The sequence below is a fragment of the Sporothrix schenckii genome, assembly GCF_000961545.1.
Source record: "Sporothrix schenckii 1099-18 chromosome Unknown Cont38, whole genome shotgun sequence".
Taxonomy (NCBI): Eukaryota; Fungi; Ascomycota; class Sordariomycetes; order Ophiostomatales; family Ophiostomataceae; genus Sporothrix; species Sporothrix schenckii.
Window position 1 is genome coordinate 67,758 of NW_015971139.1, and position 18,793 is coordinate 86,550.

An 18,793-nucleotide genomic window follows, 5' to 3' on the forward strand; every position below is an offset into this window, starting at 1 on the left:
CTCGGGCAGATCTCTTTGTCGCATTTTTTTCGAATCCTCTTCGTGTCTCTCCTTAATTTTTATTTTCTCTCATTTTATTGTCCCTACCATTGGGTCTGTTTGTTGCATTGATTGGCGCCCCCTTTCAGTCTGCGCCCGTCCCTTCTCGACTCTTTGAACGGACGTTTACTTCCTTTGCGATATCTGACCTGACGACACACCTCTACCCGCTCTTCGCCATGAGATTACTAAGAAATGCAGTGCTTCTGGTGCTGCTCTCATTATTACATATGGTGTTGGGTGCCGAAGACTTCTACAAGGTCCTTGGAATAAAACGCGACGCCGGTGATCGCGAGATCAAGTCTGCGTATCGCCAGCTGTCGAAGAAGTACCATCCGGACAAGAACCCGTAAGTATTCCAACGCCGGTCTTCCGTAGACTCGGTACAGTCAGATGTAGCTGACGTAGGTCTACAGTGGCGATGAAACCGCAAAAGACAAGTTTGTCGAAGTCTCCGAAGCATACGAAGCCCTCTCCGACCCCAACACCCGCAAGATCTACGACCAGCATGGCCACGAGGGCTTGAAGCGCCACCAGCAGCAAGGCGGCGGTGGTGGTCACCATGACCCCTTTGACGTCTTCAGCCGGTTCTTTGGCGGTGGCGGCCACTTTGGCCAGGCGAGCGAACGTCGTGGTCCCAACCTCGAGCTCAAGGTGCAGATCTCCCTCCGCGATTTTTACAACGGCCAGACCGTCGAGTTCCACTGGGACAAGCAAGAGATTTGCGAACACTGTGACGGTACGGGCGCCGCTGATAAGGTGGTGGACACGTGCGACAAGTGCCAAGGGCGCGGTGTGGTCATCCAGAAGCATCAGCTGGCACCAGGGATGTTCCAGCAGGTGCAGATGCACTGCGATCGCTGCGGCGGCCGTGGCAAGTCTGTCAAGCATGTGTGCCCCGTGTGCCAGGGCCAGCGCGTTGTGCGCCGGCCGACGCCCGTCTCGGTGACTATACAGCGCGGCGTCGCCAAGGACACGCGCATTGTCTACGAGAACGAGGCGGACGCCAGTCCCGATTACGTGGCCGGCGACTTGATTGTATCACTGGGTGAGAAGGAGCCGACGGCCGAGGACAACCCAGATCATGTTGACGGCGCTCACTTCCGCCGTCGCGGCAACGATCTGTTCTGGAAGGAAGTCATCTCGCTGCGGGAGGCGTGGATGGGCGACTGGACGCGAAACCTGACGCACCTTGACGGTCACGTTGTAGAGCTGAAGCGCACTCGTGGCCAAGTCGTGCAACCGGGCCATGTCGACACCATAACCGGCGAGGGTATGCCCGTGTGGCACGAGGACAGTGACAGCGTATACCACAAGACCGAGTTTGGCAATCTCTACGTTGAGTACGCTGTTGTGCTGCCTGACCAAATGGAGTCTGGTATGGAGAAGGAGTTCTGGAGCTTGTGGCAAAAGTGGCGGGGCAAGATTGGCGTCGACCTACACAAAGACAGCGGGCGGCCCGATCGAACAGTGGCGGCCGAGGGCGACCATCTTCATGAGGAGTTATAGACAGATTCGTTATTTGGTGTACGGTTTGATAGAGTGTGTAGACTGTTTCCATCCACGATATGAGTTTAAGTGATAGGGAACGATCGATAGAAAAATAGGAATATAATATGAACTCGTGTCCGATATTATGAAAATATATTTTAGGTATAATTAGGTTATTGTTATTACATTTTGAAATAATTGGCACCATTTTTTGTAAACCAAAATAAATAAGTAAATAAAATTCAATAAAAAACCGAACGGAAGGAAGTTACACTACTTACGTCTTCCCTCGCTGTTTCCAATTCAACTGTATTGTAAAAAGATTCGTAAATATCGATCTGTATTAGAAGGGACACAAATCGAATTCTATTAATATATACTTATTGTCGCTTTTGGTTAACAATGTTAACGTGTTCTCGAACGCCGTATTGTTTCACTCATACTTTTAATAATCAATACCACACCTTATCTAAGAATTCCACACAGGCGGCCAAATATCCTTTTGTTGCCATCGATCCATTTAAGCCTGTACCTCGGTTTCTGTCCACTCCGCAATCTTGGCACCGCCCACCAGTCGGCCACCCGTCTTGCGCTTCACACGGCACCGCAGCCCGACAGTGTCGTCCCAGATGAAACGCCAAATCACGTACGTCCAGCTGACATGGTGAGGCAGGTTGTCGTAGAAGTCGGGCGCCATGGCCCGCAGCCGCTCCAGCCGCGTCCATGGCACCGCGGGGAAGTCGTGGTGCTCATTGTGATAGCCGACATTGTACGCGCAAATGTTCAAAGGCCCGTAGTAGCTGTAGGTCTCAGGGATGGGGATCCCGTTGGACGGGTCACTGGCATCCGGCGTGACGGTGTCGTAGACATAGTGCTCCGCAATGAAGTGGCCGGCCAGGGGGTGCAGCGACCCGGCGAGGAACGACGACAGAAGGAGGTAGAGGAGCGGCTGCATGCCAAAGGACTTGACAAGGACGTAGTCAAAGACGGCCTGAGCTGCGACGTTCAGAGCGTGGATTTTAGTAAAGGGAATGCGCATGACCGCCATAGGACGAAGGGCATAGAAGAAGATTTGGAAGGTGCAGAAAAAGGCCTTGCCGAGGATCGAGTCGAGAACGAAAGCCTCCGCAGCGGTCGGCAAGTCCGTGTCGAGGCCGTCAACGCCGAGCGACTTGTGGTGCGTCAGGTGGTAGGGGCGGAAGGACGCGCTGTAGGGGATGCCAATCGGGAGGTTGGCCACGATCGCGAGTAGGCGGTTGGCCAATGGCGAGCGGAAAGCAAGGTTGTGAGAGATCTCGTGGATGGCCAGGAACAGGTTCTGGTTGGCCGTTGCACCAACGACGTACGCAACGGCCCAGAACGGCCACGAGAAGAAGCCGTAGCCCGCTCTGGCAAGGGCAATACCAAGACCAACCTGTAGGGACACCACACCAACGACAAGGTATTTGGTCAGAGGCTCGGGACCGCATAGCTTGGTGACATCTGGATGTGCCTTGATGATGGCGAGTCGCCGTGAGCGGTGCGGCTCCTCGGTGTATGTCCAGAAAAAGTCGCGATATTTCGCTTGCGCTTCAATCGTGTTGGTAGGAGCGGAGGCATCGTTAGACTCGCCATTGGCCGTGCCATTTGACTCTGTATCTCTAGGCACGGCAGAGGCCTTGACTCTTGCCGTTGCGCCGTTGCTGTTAGCTTGTAGTGAGGACGCTGTCGCCGGAGAAGCGGTTAATGCCATCTTGAATATCCTGAAAAGGGGTCCCAGATGAGGTCTTGGGGATCGAATGGAGAGCTGATAGGTAGTCGTCAGGTCAACATTCGAGAGCGGATTGATTAGTAGGAGAAGCGAGGATAGAAAGGAATGGTCACTCCCAGGACGTAACCTGAAGAAGGGTCGGGAGCCGAAACGATCGTGCAGAGAGGTGTTGAAAGGAAACGGTTCAAGAATAGGGACAACACTATGTCGCACAATCAAGATAAGATCAAATCCAGGCACAGAAGGAACAGGGCACAAGCAATGCGTTGTTTAGGTGCCTTTTGGCTCGTTCTAGTGGTTCAACTGGCGGGCTTAGCAACCAACCCCACTCTTAGCCTCTAAACGTACGAACATACTTCGTATTCCGCCACCTAAACCTCTGAAAGGGAAGTGCTATTCGGTCGCCGTTGGCTGTTCGTTGACCCGCGTGGTCCGCACTGAGACACCGCCTCGACCTGGGGCAATTAAGGAGTAGGCAACATATGTAGAGGAACATGTATGTGGCAGCTTAAGCGTAACAAAAGTAGGTATTGAGTACATATGAGTATTTCGTACATACAACCTCTATTGAGGTATTGTTACATTTCTCTGAAAAAAAATCATCCTTTCCACACGTCTTCCTCGCGGGCATCGGTTGCCATTGATCTGTGCCACAGTACTGGCATTTCAATATCTCCTGTTCTGTCACTCGTTACAATCGTCGTTGCCATCGTCCACCGCAATAAAGTACGGGATGCAAGGGCAGATTTCTTGGTAGCCATGGCCTTTACCAACCACTGCCGCCGCCACCAACCTGGCCGACATCTGCGGTCGAGCCAAAGTCATTCCCGCCGCCGAAGCGGTCATCGAAACCGCCGTCCCCGCCGTTGTTGATCCCCGGGCATTTGGACTGGAAGTGGCCCATTTCATTGCAGTTGGAGCAGCGAACACGTTCCACTGTGTTACAAGAGTTCGCTGTTAGTATCGCAACGGCAAAGCAGACCTTCAAAACAAAAAGGGACAGGTTGACGTACTGTTGCGAGGCTGGGAACAGTCCTTGGACATATGGCCATACTCGTCGCAGTTGCGGCACTGCATCTTCTCCATGTTGAGGGGCTCCGGACAATCGCGAGACGTATGACCCTCCTGGTCACAGTTGCGACACACAATCTTGCGTGGTACCGTACAGTCGCGGGCCATGTGGCCTTCTTGACCACAGTTACGGCAGCCGCCACCACCGCCGCCCCGAGGGCAATCGCGCGAGAAGTGGCCGGCTTGACCTTTGTTAGCTGTCGGCTCAAAATGAAACACATGCAACACCCAAGGGAAGTTTGATTGCATACTTTCGCTACACTTGCGGCACTCAACGCCCTCAGCTGAACGGGGCTCGGTGCCTGCGATAAGAGTGAGAAAACAAAAGTTAGTTTCGCTGATGATGTTCGTGATGGAAGAGACGAGACCGATTGGCTTGAAGCTTACACTCCTTGGAGGTGTGGCCGCTTTGGCCACAATTACGGCAAGCAAACTTGTCGACACGAGGAGCCTTGCCTAAATGTGTGTCAGTGCTGCTTTGGGTAAATCGTTGACCATGGTTGTGAAAATGGAAGGCGGCTTTGCTTACAATCACGCAGACGATGACCCTCGCTGCCACAGTTCTGACAAGCAACAGAGGCGTGCTCGGTGTTTTCCATGCGCTCGTTGGGGCAGCTGCGCGAGGTGTGGCCGAGCTCGCGGCAGTTCATGCAGAGCGGGATGCCACGGGCAACGGGTTCACCGCCATTGGCCAAGCGGGCCAAGTTCTCCTCAGTATTGGCAGGCCAGATAGACTTCTCACGGGGGCGCGAAGGCTTGTCCTGGAAGCGGAATGTGACGGTGTACTTGCGATCAAGGTTGCCCTGAAGATCCATGTTCGTGAGGGTGACGGATAGGTCACTGCGCTCAACACCAATGAGGTAGACGCCAATGTTCTCGTTGCGAAACATCTGTTCCATCTCAACGTACGTCACATCGGGACAAGCCTTGACGTACGTCAGGAAGGCTGCCTTGACATCATCGAGGTCCTTTTCGGCCACAGCCGCGCGGATCATCTCGAGGGCCTTATCGGGTGCCTTTTCGGGAACGTCGTCGCGGATGATCTTGCGGGGAGACTTGCAGTCCTTTGTTTCGTGGCCTGGTGGAGGTACAAGGTGATCAGCAGACGCGTTACTGAGTGGACAGGATTACATGCACTTGTTTTGGGATAGGCTTACCCTCCTCCTGGCAGTTGTTGCAGACACGGGGCGGAGCAGATGGGCAGTCTTTGGCCAAATGACCCTCCTCGCTGCAAACGCGGCAAATCATGGGCATGGAGCATTCGGACACATGATGGCCTTCACCGCAGCGAGGACAGACCACGGGCATGCTGCACTCACGAGCCATGTGGCCCGCCTTCTTGCAGCGGCGGCAGACCATGGGGCCGGCATCAGGGCAGTCCTTAGACATGTGGCCCTCTTTACCGCAACTATTACACTCGCCAGAAAACTGGCGGGGAACAGGGCAGTCCGCCTTGTTGTGGCCCGGCTGACCGCAGTTGAAGCAGGCACGGTCACCACCGCCGCTGTCACCGAAGTCGCCTCCACCAAATCCAGTATCACCACCGTAGTTTCTGGCGTCATTGCTGAAGCCATCAAAGCCACCACTGCCGCCGTAGCCTTCAGTGGCAGGGCCGCCGTCGGGAGCGTTGTTCCACGACATTGTATGGATTCTGCTGCTCGATGGGCGTCAGTACATTTGTCGATGTGTATTGCAACTTGCAAAATCAGGGAAAGAGAAAACAAATGAGGCAAACAAGAAGATATGAAACTACCAAACGGCGAAATACCCTTTCTAGGTGGCGTGTAGTTTGTACAAATCTGTTCAACAGAGTACAAGACGCTATCGGGAAACCCTATTGAGATGCAAATGGAAGAAGAGTTTGGAAGGAAAAGATTCTCAAAACGCGAGAAGAAAAGTTATCAGCACATTTTTACGCCGAATCATACAAAACGGAACGCACCAACGAGAGTTTTGCGTATACTGCACAGGAAGGGAAGGAACCCGCCGGTCGTGACTGCCTCTGCTGAATGCTCTGGACAAACATCCAAATCAGGAAGGAAGGCTTCATAGACATTGACGGATGGTGCAATGGGAACAGGGCGGAACATCGTCTACAGATGCAGGTCACTTAGTTGGAAGCGCCATTCTATTGACGACGATTTTAGTTATGAGTTCCTGACGAACAAAATGTTTCTGATAGTGCGCGTCGCCGTCCACGGATTGGGTTGCACCGCTGTTTGTTGTTACTTCCGTATTAGGCAGCCATCCGCTATAAGAGACCACTTGCGCTCGTCGTGATCTGTTTCACCACGTGCTGTCCTTTTCCCTTCTCTCTTGTTTTTCGCCGGAAGTGGCTGCCGAGAGACTTGAAACCTCAATGGCCCGCTTTTTGCGTCCCTCTCCATTTGATTCTCTCCGTGTCTGTTTTCGCTGCTGTTGTACTTGTGCCGCCGATATTAACCAGCTGGTACCCATTGCTTTTGCTTTCGCCCCCGCTTCACTCCCACGGATCGCTCTTTCCTCATGTCCCCACCTTTTGCTTTTCGCTCCTTACTTTGGCCACTTTTCTTGTTTGATTTGTGAGCAAAAGGACCAAAGCAACGCCAGGACGGCCCCGGCCCCGGCACTATTCTGGCGGGACGGCCTTCCCAAACTGGACCAAAGCACCCAGGCAAGGCGGCCATGGTCATGGAGATTGGAGATAGTGAACGGAACACGGCAAGGCGAAATCCCATAAAGCCTGCTTCTGCCCCTCATTGAAAGAGCTTGGACAACCCCTACTACTTTAAACGCACAATTTCCATCACCTTCACACGTACAACGTACACTCATCTGTTCAATCTAGGCACTTATTTATCAGTTACCTATCTCTCCAATCAAAAGCATACAAAATGGCTACCAAACCCGAGGGCCTTCCGGAGATGGAGTACCGCTTTCTGGGCCGGTCCGGTCTCAAGGTCTCGGCCATTTCGCTGGGCGGCTGGCTGACTTACGGTGGCCACGTGGACAAGGGTGTGTTACTGCTGACATTTTAGGAGATGTGGCGGTTTCTGTGACAGGCGCGGGGGTAGAGGTGCATGCTGTCTGGTATGATGTCTTGCTGACTCTCTCTTTTTGTAGAGGGCACTTTTGCGTGCATGAAGGCCGCTTACGATTGTGGTGTCAACTTTTTTGACAGTGCTGAGGTAAGATTCGCTTTCCTTAAAAATTTTGTCCCTTGGTATACGCATCTAATAGTCATCAGGCCTACTCTGAGGGCGAGTCCGAGGTGGTGATGGGCGAAGCCATTCGCAAGTTCGGCTGGAAGCGTAACGACCTAGTCATTTCCACAAAGATCTACTGGGGAGGTGCCTTTGGCAGCAACCGTACCAATAACGTCGGCCTTTCGCGCAAGCACATCATTGAAGGCATAAATCAATCGCTGGAGCGCCTTCAGCTGGACTACGTTGACCTCGTCTACGCCCACCGACCCGATCGTCAGACGCCGATGGAGGAAACCGTCCGTGCTTTTAACCACCTGATCGACACCGGTAAGGTCTTGTACTGGGGCACGTCTGAATGGAACGCCGATGAGATTGCGCAGGCCTGGCGGTACGCCGACAAACTGGGCCTTGTCGGTCCACTGATGGAACAGCCTGCATACAATATCATTGACCGCGCCAAGGTCGAGCAGGAGTTTGCGCACCTATACCGCGAAACGGGCCTAGGCCTGACTGTCTTCTCGCCCATGAAGCAGGGCATCCTGTCGGGCAAATACAAGAACGGCATTCCGGACGACTCGCGCTTTGCCAACGAGAAGATCGACTTTGTCAAGGGCTACTGGAAGCGCACAGGCAAGGAGCAGTGGGATGCCATTATCGCCAACGTCAACAAACTGGAGCCCATTGCTGAACGGCTCGAGACCAAGACGAGCATCCTGGCCCTCGCCTGGGTGCTAGCAAACCCCAATGTGAGCTCGGCGATTACGGGCGCGAGTGGTCCTGCACAGGTTTACGAGAACGTGAAGGCGGTGGCTGTGTACAAGAAACTTACGCCGGAAATTTTGGAGGAGATTGACAACATCTTCAACAACAAGCCCCCTGCAGTCACTGCTCGCTTCTAGACATTGATACCGGCCAGATGTACCGAATGAATGAATACAGTCAAATTTAAAAATTGAAAGGACAGACTATAGTTTGTAGTACAGAAATGCGAGACAGACAAACATACAACATAAAAAAGAAAATAAAAAAAAGGAAAACGAAACACGAACAACTATAAGTCTTGTGACTTGACACAAAACCAAATTGATGTAGCAGTGCACAAGAAGTAATGGGCATTTATGATAGAGAGTGGACGAAAAGGAGTACATAGCTGAAACATGACAGTAACAAGAACAAGAGGATAGAGAAATATCAAAAGCGTATCAGTGAATTCGGGATGTGGGAACAGTTTCGTGCGTCGTCGGGTGTCATAAGATATCGTCTTGAGGCACGCTAGGATCGTGGACGCCAATTCGCAATTTTCGTCCACTCGCACTCACTTTGTCAAGACACCAACAACGTGAGGGACTGATTGGAACCACAATTCGCCGGAAAGTGGTGACAAGTCAACATTCGTCCAAGGACCAGCGTCGCGCAAGTAGCGGCCGGTATCGCGCTGGAGCTCGCAGCCGCCAACCATGATCGGCCAGAACAGGTTGATCCATTTCTGGTACAGATAGATGGACCAGTGCTTGCGGTTGCAGACGTGCTCAAAGACGTACATGCGGCCGCCAGGCTTGAGGTAGTCGTACAGGGCGCGGATGTTATCCCGTGGCGACGGAATGCCGCAAAGGCACAAAATTGTGACGACGCAATCGACGCTGTTGGCCGTGATGGCGTCCGAGTTGGCGGCAACATCCTGGATCCCGACAGGCACAATCTCATAGACATCCTCCAAGCCGGCGTCATGTACGCGCTGGCGCAGCCCATCATGCACGCCCGCATTCGGCTCGACACCGTAAATCTTTGTGACGCCCCCCGATGTGCTCACAGCAGTGGATGTGGATGCAATGCCCTTCCTCTGGCGAACAGCGCCATCGGCAGTCGCTTGGGTGGCGATGCCAATCTCCTTGAAGACTGACACCCACATGCCAGAGCCGGGGCCAACCTCGATGACGGTCCCGCTCACAGGCAGAGGCGCGGTGGATATCTCCTCGCCGTCGTTGAGCTTGCGACCGTGGCTGACGCGCCCTTTGAGGAGGGGAACGACAATAGGCTCGACACCCTTCCGCACTTGCGGTCCCATGTAGCCCCAGAAGCGACCAAACCAGGCCGACTGGAATTTGCTCCAGTTGAAAAGGGTAGACCAATTACCCGATCGAACGAGGCCCACGATGGTGACGGGCAGGTAGTACGCGGAGTCAGCTAGCATGAGCCATGGCCCAACGATACGCTGTATCACTTCGAGGAGACTCATGGTGGAGAAAAGAATGAAAGGCAAGATGGGTACGGAAATGGTACTGAAGAATATGTGTACGGAAACGAGGCAGCTTGGGAATATATGGGTGGAGGGGGTTAATCCTTTCGCGACGAGACCAAATGGAAGGGGAAGCAAGAGGGTAACCAAATGCAAGAAAAAAGAATAAAAAGGAAGGAAGGAATGGAAGCCTCCATTTGAATAAATCGGAAAAGATAAAGGGGGGAAACAAACACAAGGAAATCAAAAGCAGTCGCTGATTGGGTCTGTGGAATACGGTATGCTTCGTATGCTTCAGCACACTAAAAGCTTCCCCAGCGCACGAAGAACAGCCCAGGCAGCGAGACATGGCGCGAGCATGGTAACCAATCGTAGCCTTCTGCTAGGGGAAGGAGCAAAACGCAATATCTAACTTAACATACTGCAAGAGCGAGACACTGCATATATGATTACGAATAGGGACGTACCCTAACAGAGAGGGGGCAGGCAAGTAAATGCTGTAGCGGACGTACCTTAACAAAGAAGGGAACCGTCATTAGGGCACGCTGTTCACGGCATTCCACTATGTTTTTCAAATTGTCACATTTAAATACTGTCTCTAGCTTCAATAATTTGGACATTTCACCGACCTATGGCTCTTCCCCTATCTATTATTGCGCGGCGCATTGCACTTCCTTTTGCTCTCTCAGTAAGACGCGCCGCAACGAACCTTCAGCTGCGTGCATTCAATCGTTCTTTCCTGTCTCCGCACAAATTAGTTAAAAAATTGTGAGGGGCATGGCGGCTTATCTCTTATCAACAACCGTCCATGTGTTTTATCGGACGCGATAAGAATTGGACTACGTGACTAATCATGGCCTTTCCGAATACGGCATAGTAAGCTATGTGGGCGTGTACAGTGCCTATGCGTCGTATTATAGTGTGTTTGGGGTCGCGATTCTGTCTGGCAGCCCCGCCAAAACGGAGCATTTTGACTCATTTTTGAAGTTTCGAGCATCAGTACGGAACAGTACAAACAGGGCGACAGAACATCCACAACGACAATCCAAAGAGCAAACTCGACACACAAGCTACATACCGATAAACTGACTAAGTGGGCGTTTCGTAGCCCTTGCAATGGCGCCTACACAACATGGCTACGCGCCAACCCTCGACTCCTTCCTCCATGCCAAACTGCACCTTGAGGCGGCCATTGAGCAGGCGTGCAGTCTGCTAAAGCGTCGCCAGATCCGTGGACCCGAGTCGTGCGCGCTGGTGACGGCACATGTGATGTCGCTCGTGGTGTCCAAGGCCAAGTGGGCCGACGTCGACCAGCTGTTGGACCGTGTGTGCCAGGCGGGACGCAAGCTCGTGGACGCACAACCGCAGGAGCTGGTCATTGGAAACATTGTACGGCGGGTACTGGGTCTGATCCACGACGAGGTTGAGGCAGATCGGACCGAGAATGGCGAGGATCCGAGCGTAGCCGGCAGCATGTCCGGCAGCATATCCGACCTGCGGGCCGACTCAGTACAGCCCGGGCAGGTGCCGAGTATAGTTGCATCGCCTTCCTACACAGCACTTGCGCGCACAACACGGCAACCATCCTTGATTGTGACAGGTCCGTACCAGTCTATGTTCAACCTTTTGTCGGCTGTGGAGCCAGCGTCTGTCACAGCCAGCGGCGAGGTCAGCTCGGCAGGATCGGGGGCTTCGACACCCGTGCCGGGAGGTCCTACACATGGAGGAAAGGGAGAAAGCAGTCGCACCGCCGCGCTGCGCGACGAGATTCTGGATGGTATTGAAGAAATCAAGGACGAGATCGGCCAGGCAGACGACCAGATTGCCGGTTTTGCCGAGAGTCAGATCCGGCCAGGCGACACGGTGATGGTTTATGCCGAACCTTCGCGAACAATCGAAAAGTTTTTGATAAAGGCGGCTGCGCGGCGGCGGTATACCCTGTACTTGGTGGGCGCCACCGCGCCACCAACGTCTGGCATCAGCTCCCTTTACAAGCGACTTGGCGCGGCCAAATGCCCGATTGTCCACCTCAGCAGCACAGCTGTCTCAGCGTACATGTCCCGTGTCAACCGCGTTGTAATCGATGCACGAGCAATTGCCGCTAACGGCGGCATATTGGCGGGCGCAGGCAGTCTACGTCTGGCACGGGCTGCACGGGCGCAGCGCCGCACGGTGCTGGTGGTGGGCGGCGTGTACAAGCTGTCGCCGGAGGCGCTGACGAACCCGGATGCCTTTGTCGAGTGGGGTGAGCCTGGCCAGCTCGCACGATTTGCTGACGGCAGCCTCGTGGGCGATGGCGGGCTTGCGATCGAGACGGCGGTAACCGAGTTTTTGCCGGCGAGCCTGATTGACATCTACGTGACTAACCTGTGAGTGGCCGATACATCTTTATCTCTTGTTGTCTTCCTTGTTGGTACGTGTTGCTAACAAAGCAGTGGCCCGCATACAAAAGACTACCTCGAGAGCGTGATCGCTGATCACTACAAGAGGGAGGAGCTGGAGCTGTACAAACAATGAGCCAATGCAGTAATAAAAAACGCCAGTGATTATCATCAGCCCATTATTCACGGTTTGACATTTAGCGAGAGGGTGCGGAAAAAGACAAGGAAAATAGACAACGGAGGCAGAATCCAAGCCTCCAAATACATATAGCCTTGCGAGAAAGTACGACATCCTCCGTCATGCAGATCCAAAATGGGAAGTCAAATCCCATATCTGCGGTCCACGTCATAGGCGTCAGCCCTGTGGCAGGCAGCGCGATTGTAGCCAATAATACCAGCCATCTTGAACAGTCAAGCGAGGAGGAGCCGCACATGAGGCCTCACCTAAATTACCCAATGTTGGGAAATCATTTTCACATTGGCAGCTGCCCGTTGCCCTTTAGAAGGGAACTGCAGAATATGACAGGTCGATGAGAGGCTCCTTTCCTTTCTAAACACTTCCACAACATCGACGAATGCCGCGTCACTTTAGGCAACCTCCAAACGACCATTCAGGACATTGAGGGGTCGGTCTGGCCGCTAGTTTAGGGCTAGCTCCCTGCCATGCTGGCCGCACTTTCCTGATGTACTGATGTAACAGTACGAAACTGGGAAGGGTGCTGGGACCGAAAGAGGAAGGAATTGAAAGAAGGCAACCGTAAAACAGGAAGGAATGATGACCCGAGCGTATCGTCGATTAAGAGTCGACACAGTGAGAGGCGCCAGAAAGGCCAAGAACACGAGCAAAATGGCCCGTCGCAGCTTGCCCTGTCGCCCTGATGAAAGCCAGCTCCTCAACCACCTTAGGCTCAACGCATCCTCTTAACATGCGCTGGCTGTCGCCGTCTCCTCCCTAATGCCAACGTCAATCTAGTGATATATACGTCCTACCATCCCGCGTCATCTTCTTCCTTGTGATCCTACGATCACGCTTCATTGTTTCTCCCTTCTATTTTGTCTAGTTCTTGCATACATTGGCTTTACTTTACTTAGTTGTTATTATGTTGATGGCTCCCTAATACCGTCGAGCATTGTTCAAAACACAGCATATCACATCTTCAGCCATCGGTACTTCCCGCCTCCGAGGCCACAGCAGATATGGCCTCACACGACGACGCGCCGCCTCCACCATATTCGGAGACGGACATTTACTCACAGACTGCGGACAGCCACTCAACAGCTAGAAGTTCTACTGCAGCGCAGTCCACGACAACGTCGTCTCCCGATGACGAGCTGATCATCTACACACCGCCTGTATCACCTCCACCCTCCATTACGACACGCGAACTTCAACAACCGAACACGGTCGCGGTTGATGCCGGCCCCAGCCCTGGCGGCGGACTTGAGTTGGGCCCTGACATTGCCACATCGGCTGCATCGGCCGCTGCCTACTTTGCCACACGGCCGGCTCCACCACCTTCGCCTGGAACTGATTCGTTTGATGATGCCCATGCCGAACACCAGTACTTTGTCTACGATCTGCCACTGGCCATTGCAGCAAATACATCACCAAGCGACCTTCCCTTCCCCGCTACCCAGCTTCTGCAGCGCGACGTGCGCGCCGACGACTGGTCGACGTTTGTGAGCTATCTGCTGCCGCATAGCCACCTGTCGGGGAAAGTCACAGAGGCCCACAACAATGCTGTGATTGACCGCAAGCTGTGCGCTGAAGAAGATGACAATTCACCGTCGACAGCCCATCTGGAATGGCTGCGGACGCAGCGTGACAGTGCATCAGACGGCATCCAGCTCATCGACATGGAAGCAAACGATCAACCACATTCGACCCCGACAACTCCGTCCGTGTCTTCAGCTCTCTCCCGCCAGCAGCAGCTCGAGGTCGCCGCGTCGTTGCGGCAGTGGAACGATGGGTTTTTTGGTCCCCGTGGTGTCATCGTGCGCCTGCGTGACGACCTAAGCGGTGCTCGCCATGACCATCAGATCCCAGCACAGCAGTGGACTCCGTCGCCGGTCGACACAGCCGCCGCTGCATCCTTGGCTGCCAGTGACTCGTCTCGACCAAACACTATGCGGACGCCAATCAGTCCCCCGGCAGCTTCACAAGTACCAGCAGATGCTCCCCGCCCAGGCGCACTGTCATTTGCTGGCATGACGGTGGATGGGGACCGTGTTGTCTTTGGTAACAACCGGTTTGTGGCCGACCGTACGGGCCTGCGGATTGGCGGTCTTGTGTTTGACGAGCGCGGCATCAGCTACGGCAACCGCACCATTATCCCAGCGGCACCTCCGCCGCCGCCACCACCACCGGGCATCCATGTTGGTCTTGGTATGCCAGGCTCTCGTGGTAGGTCTGTTGATGCAAAGTACGGTGGTGTAGCAGCGGCAAATGTCGTCCCTCCACCCCGCCGCCGAGGATCGATCTCGTCAACAACGTCGTCGTCGTCCTCTTCCTCCTCCTCGTCGTCCTCCTCCCAGTCAAGCTCGTCGTCCGACTCAGGCTCTTCTTCCAGTGAGTCCGCCGCCTCGGTCGGCTCTCTGCCGCCTTACAACAAGCTCGACGACCGCCAATTGCCTGCGGCTCACGCCTATCTTCAGCAGTGGCTCAATCACCCAGACCAGCCGATTACCCGTGACGACGTAAAGGCGGCTAACGAAGGCATCCGGTCCGTCGACGAACGGGGAGCACCACCCGCCTACCCCGGGCCCTCAATGCCGGGTCTAACATCTGGGCCCGTGCGAGCTGTCAGTCAACCGGCTGAGGCAGCGGCACTCCGTGTCGAAGTGAAGAACATGATGAAACAGTGGAAGGAGCTGAAGCGTCGCCAAAAGCAAGTGTACCGCCAACAGCGCCGGGCTCGCAAGCATATGCGGAGACAGCGCAAGCATGAGCGGCGCCAGGCGAAGCGCCAGGGCAGACAAGAGCGTCGACAGTTGCGGCAGCTGCATAAGCAGGAGCGGCGAAAGGAGAAGCAGTTGCGCAAAGAGGGTCGACGGCAGGATCGCCGGAGCGGCAACGGTCCAGTGCCTGTGACAACGATCCCAGCTGTCGGCGGCGGATATGGGACGCCAACAGCCGGCTCCGCAGAACATGCTGCTCACAGCCACCATGGTCGCCATAGCCACCATGGCCGCCATAGCCACCATGGCCGCCGTGGCCGTCACCACCAGCCGCACCACCATACGCACGACCCGCATGGCCACCGCTACGACCGACACTACGATGCGCATGGAGACAACGAGCCATTCTATGCTGCCGGCACACAGGTGCCGGGCGTATATAATGGTCACGGCGTTCCAGGTGTCCCTGGAATCCCATTCCAACGAGGCCCTCCTGGCCCCAACCCTGCCCGCATTGCACAGCAGATTGGCGACGCTATGGCAGCTCGCTTTGGCAATCGAGGTGCTGGTCTCGGTGGCGGTCTTGGTGGGGCTGTCGCACCTCTACTAGGCAACATGTTTGGCCGTGGTGGAGGCGGATTAGGTCGTGGCCGTGGCGGTGGATGGGGCGGCCCGGGTGATGGCCGGGGTGGTGGCAGTAGTTTCGGCGGATTTGGCCGGAGCCGTGGTTTCGGTTGGACTGCAGAACCTGACGCAGAGCTCGAAGTCCCAGCAGTAAGCCCCAGCGCTGGTGGCCCGCCAGCACCACGGTATTCGGACAACACCTCGCCCGCCACTGTGTCCACGGCCGCGCAAAAGTATCGCGCGGCCGAGGAGGCCGAGCAGACCATGGCGGAGAAACAGGCGGAGCTTGCCGAGATGCAACAGAATCTAGAACGGATGATCAATGCACGGGGCGAGCGTGGCGAGGAGGATCCCAAAGTACAGGTTCAGCGGCGCGAGACCGAGCAGCTGGTGAACGAACTGGAGATGCTGGCACAGCACGTTGAGCTGCTCCGCATCGATGCAGACCAGACTTATGCCCGCGAACTAGAAAAGAAGGAAAGGCATTAGCATAGTAGGACCGATTTCATTTCCGTTTTGGATATTATCAACAAATGCAAATGCAATTTCGTCGTTCCACAAAGTTAAACCAAGTCATGTTTGATATTGCTTTTGTCTAAACCTATTCTCGTAGTAATACTCCGTACACTTGAAGCAAACGCCTCGCAGCGACCCCACAATCACAAAACGTTGCGCCAATTCAATGTCGGTATCCACGTCCACGTCCACGTCCACGTCCATGGGCTCGTCCCCTACGACGACTTGGCCTCCACGCGCTCGACCAGTTCGCCCACGCCCAGGCCGCGGCCCACCTTGACCTTGACCTTCTTGTCGGCCTGTCTTGATGCGGCCGCGTCCGCCTTGGCCGCTGCCACTGTTTCTGTCGAGCCGACGTCGCCCACGGGCTCGCCCTCGTCCTGTGCCTCCTCGTCGGTCTTGTCCTTGCCGTCCTCGATCTGCTCGCGGATGGCACTCAGCTCGAGACGCATGCTGAAGGCGTCCTCGCCGTCTGCGTAGTACTTGGCCTCGGTCTTTTCGTTGCGGAAGCCCAGCGTGTCGCAGTACAGGTGGATGGCAGCGCGGTTGGACACGCGCACGTGCAGGCTCACATAGTGCGCGCCAAAGGTCTCGACCATGGCCAGCTGGGCCTGTCGCATCAGCTTCTCGGCGATGCCCAGGCGGCGGTGCGTGCGCATGACGCTGAGCGAGGTAATGTGGCCGTGCTGGACGCCGTCGGTGGGCTCCTCCTCCATCTTGGCGAGGACGTAGCCGACAATCTTGGGGTGGTCGTAGGCGCTCTTGGCAGGCCGACTGACGTCCACGGCGACGTAGCTGAGCTGGGGCCAGGTCATAGCATGGTAAAGGTAGTATTTGAGGAAGTAATTTTCGGGCAGGTTCTCGAGGTTGGCATGCTGGATCAGGGGGAGATCCGACGCCTGCAGGAGTCGGATATCCATCGTCTGCGTATTTGTGTGTGCAACAGAGGGAGTGGTCGATATAGAGGTGTCGTCTGTGATGGAAACCGTAGGCAGTTGTCGATGTCGGTCGTCGGTGAGATCGCGGTGGAGGGCGGAAGTCGCAGAACCTAATTAGCGGCCGTCGGGGAGGATTTCGTACGAATGGATTGATGGGAATAGATTTGGCGGCGGTCTCCACTTTTTGCCCTGTATTGTCTGCTGCTTGATTTCCCTCAGTCGCCTCGCTGTAATTCCGGGCTAAGAAAGAGCGACTCGCGCAACCTCTGGTAAGCACCAGTGTCACTGGCGCGGGGTTTGGGGTTTGGGGTCGGGTGCACCCACCTGCCCAGACTGGCCTGGCCCTCATCACGATCAGGCCGACTGCGGGCGCATTTGTTAGCAGTCCGCATCGTGACCGGGTGACGTTGGCGGCTCGCGCTTTCCATACAAGAGCTCGTCAGTCCCTGTCCCGTCTCCTTTTAAAATACTTTGTAGAAATTCCCCCTTTGTTTAACAGTCTAGCTAACTCTCCATTGTTTTGATTATTTCTGTCAAGTCAACACAGCCCAGAGCCTCTCGAGCTTGTAGTCTCCCATCCTCTCCCAACCTCCAATACTCCCCCTCTCGGGCCCCCCCACACACAAAGCAATGGCGGCCTACCAACCACCCTTGGCTGGCAAGCTGGCCATCATTACTGGTGCATCACGAGGTGAGAATGCGATCATGCCCTTGAAACCCCTCCCCCCTCTTTTATGATCACGGACTTCTAGCATTCATGCACCGAAACTGACACACTTCACCGTACATGCAGGCATCGGTGAGGCTATTGCCCGCAACCTGGCTACAAAGGGCTGTAACCTTGTCCTCAACTACACGTCGGCGTCGTCCAAAGTCCTTGCGGAGACTCTTGGTTCCGAGCTGGCCACTGCCCATGGCGTCCGAATTCTCTGCGTGCAGGCCGACGTCGGCGGCGAGCCTGGCGATCCGGCTGCAGGCGGTGGTGCGGAGGGCATCGTCGCCCTCGCCAAGGCCTTTTTTGCTCCTGATGCGGCTGACGGTACCCCGACGCCGTTCCAGATCGACATCCTGATCAACAACGCCGGCATTGCCCGCAACGACCGCATCGAGGACGTCAAGGTGGCCGACTTTAACGAGACCTACCGCGTCAACGTGCTGGGCCCACTGCGCCTCGTGCAGGCTGCCAAGCCGTTCTTGCCCGCTGCCGGCACGCGCTCGGGACGCATCATCAACCTGTCGTCTGTGTCATCGACGGCCGGGTTCATTGGCCAGTCTGTGTACGGCGGTTCCAAGGCGGCCCTCGAGGCAATGACGCGCACGTGGGCGCGCGAACTGTCTGAGCACGCGACGGTCAACTCCATCAACCCGGGCCCCGTGGCCGGCCCCATGTACGCATCCAACACGCAAGAGTTCCTCAACGACATCAAGGGCTGGATTGACCGTGCACCACTCATGCGGCCGCGTGCCGGCGTGGATGCCGATGACGTTGTCGCGGCCGCGCGCGAGCCTCTTTCGGGCGGCGGCCGTCCGGCGTACCCGGCCGAAATTGCCGGCATCGTGGGCATGCTGACGCTGCCTGACTCGGCGTGGTGCACTGGCCAGGTCGTGTCTGCCAACGGCGGCATGATTATGCAATAAACGGACGCCGGGCTCTCACATAGTAA

At 55.3% G+C, this 18,793-nt stretch overlaps 9 protein-coding genes across 9 annotated transcripts; 5 read left to right on the forward strand and 4 right to left on the reverse strand.

The window, feature by feature from the left end:
• Nucleotides 1-218: 218 nt before the first annotated feature.
• SPSK_06308 (uncharacterized protein) lies at nt 219-1,548 on the forward strand (the record flags this gene model as incomplete). The annotated part of the gene is made up of 2 exons (XM_016733014.1): nt 219-388; nt 456-1,548. 2 exons carry the CDS (start codon nt 219-221, stop codon nt 1,546-1,548), a joined length of 1,263 nt encoding a protein of 420 aa, XP_016591739.1.
• A 502-nt stretch (nt 1,549-2,050) lies between these two features.
• On the reverse strand, nt 2,051-3,262 carry SPSK_06354 (sphingolipid delta-4 desaturase; the record flags this gene model as incomplete). The annotated part of the gene is made up of 1 exon (XM_016733060.1): nt 2,051-3,262. One exon carries the CDS (start codon nt 3,260-3,262, stop codon nt 2,051-2,053), a length of 1,212 nt encoding a protein of 403 aa, XP_016591740.1.
• Nucleotides 3,263-4,046: 784 nt separating this feature from the next.
• SPSK_06076 (zinc knuckle transcription factor (CnjB)) lies at nt 4,047-5,992 on the reverse strand (the record flags this gene model as incomplete). The annotated part of the gene is made up of 5 exons (XM_016732784.1): nt 4,047-4,216; nt 4,294-4,653; nt 4,739-4,807; nt 4,881-5,429; nt 5,509-5,992. 5 exons carry the CDS (start codon nt 5,990-5,992, stop codon nt 4,047-4,049), a joined length of 1,632 nt encoding a protein of 543 aa, XP_016591741.1.
• Nucleotides 5,993-7,224: 1,232 nt separating this feature from the next.
• SPSK_06356 (uncharacterized protein) lies at nt 7,225-8,435 on the forward strand (the record flags this gene model as incomplete). The annotated part of the gene is made up of 3 exons (XM_016733062.1): nt 7,225-7,345; nt 7,454-7,518; nt 7,578-8,435. 3 exons carry the CDS (start codon nt 7,225-7,227, stop codon nt 8,433-8,435), a joined length of 1,044 nt encoding a protein of 347 aa, XP_016591742.1.
• Nucleotides 8,436-8,851: 416 nt separating this feature from the next.
• On the reverse strand, nt 8,852-9,772 carry SPSK_06501 (uncharacterized protein; the record flags this gene model as incomplete). Its single annotated transcript, XM_016733206.1, has 1 exon — nt 8,852-9,772. One exon carries the CDS (start codon nt 9,770-9,772, stop codon nt 8,852-8,854), a length of 921 nt encoding a protein of 306 aa, XP_016591743.1.
• A 1,116-nt stretch (nt 9,773-10,888) lies between these two features.
• On the forward strand, nt 10,889-12,289 carry SPSK_06287 (translation initiation factor eIF-2B subunit beta; the record flags this gene model as incomplete). The annotated part of the gene is made up of 2 exons (XM_016732993.1): nt 10,889-12,141; nt 12,208-12,289. 2 exons carry the CDS (start codon nt 10,889-10,891, stop codon nt 12,287-12,289), a joined length of 1,335 nt encoding a protein of 444 aa, XP_016591744.1.
• Nucleotides 12,290-13,350: 1,061 nt separating this feature from the next.
• Nucleotides 13,351-16,164, forward strand: SPSK_05929 (uncharacterized protein; the record flags this gene model as incomplete). Its single annotated transcript, XM_016732637.1, has 1 exon — nt 13,351-16,164. One exon carries the CDS (start codon nt 13,351-13,353, stop codon nt 16,162-16,164), a length of 2,814 nt encoding a protein of 937 aa, XP_016591745.1.
• A 242-nt stretch (nt 16,165-16,406) lies between these two features.
• SPSK_06418 (peptide alpha-N-acetyltransferase) lies at nt 16,407-17,521 on the reverse strand (the record flags this gene model as incomplete). Its single annotated transcript, XM_016733124.1, has 2 exons — nt 16,407-17,239; nt 17,407-17,521. 2 exons carry the CDS (start codon nt 17,519-17,521, stop codon nt 16,407-16,409), a joined length of 948 nt encoding a protein of 315 aa, XP_016591746.1.
• A 238-nt stretch (nt 17,522-17,759) lies between these two features.
• SPSK_06457 (uncharacterized protein) lies at nt 17,760-18,767 on the forward strand (the record flags this gene model as incomplete). Its single annotated transcript, XM_016733163.1, has 2 exons — nt 17,760-17,820; nt 17,923-18,767. The coding sequence occupies 2 exons, from the start codon at nt 17,760-17,762 to the stop codon at nt 18,765-18,767; spliced, it is 906 nt and encodes a 301-aa protein (XP_016591747.1).
• Nucleotides 18,768-18,793: the final 26 nt, after the last annotated feature.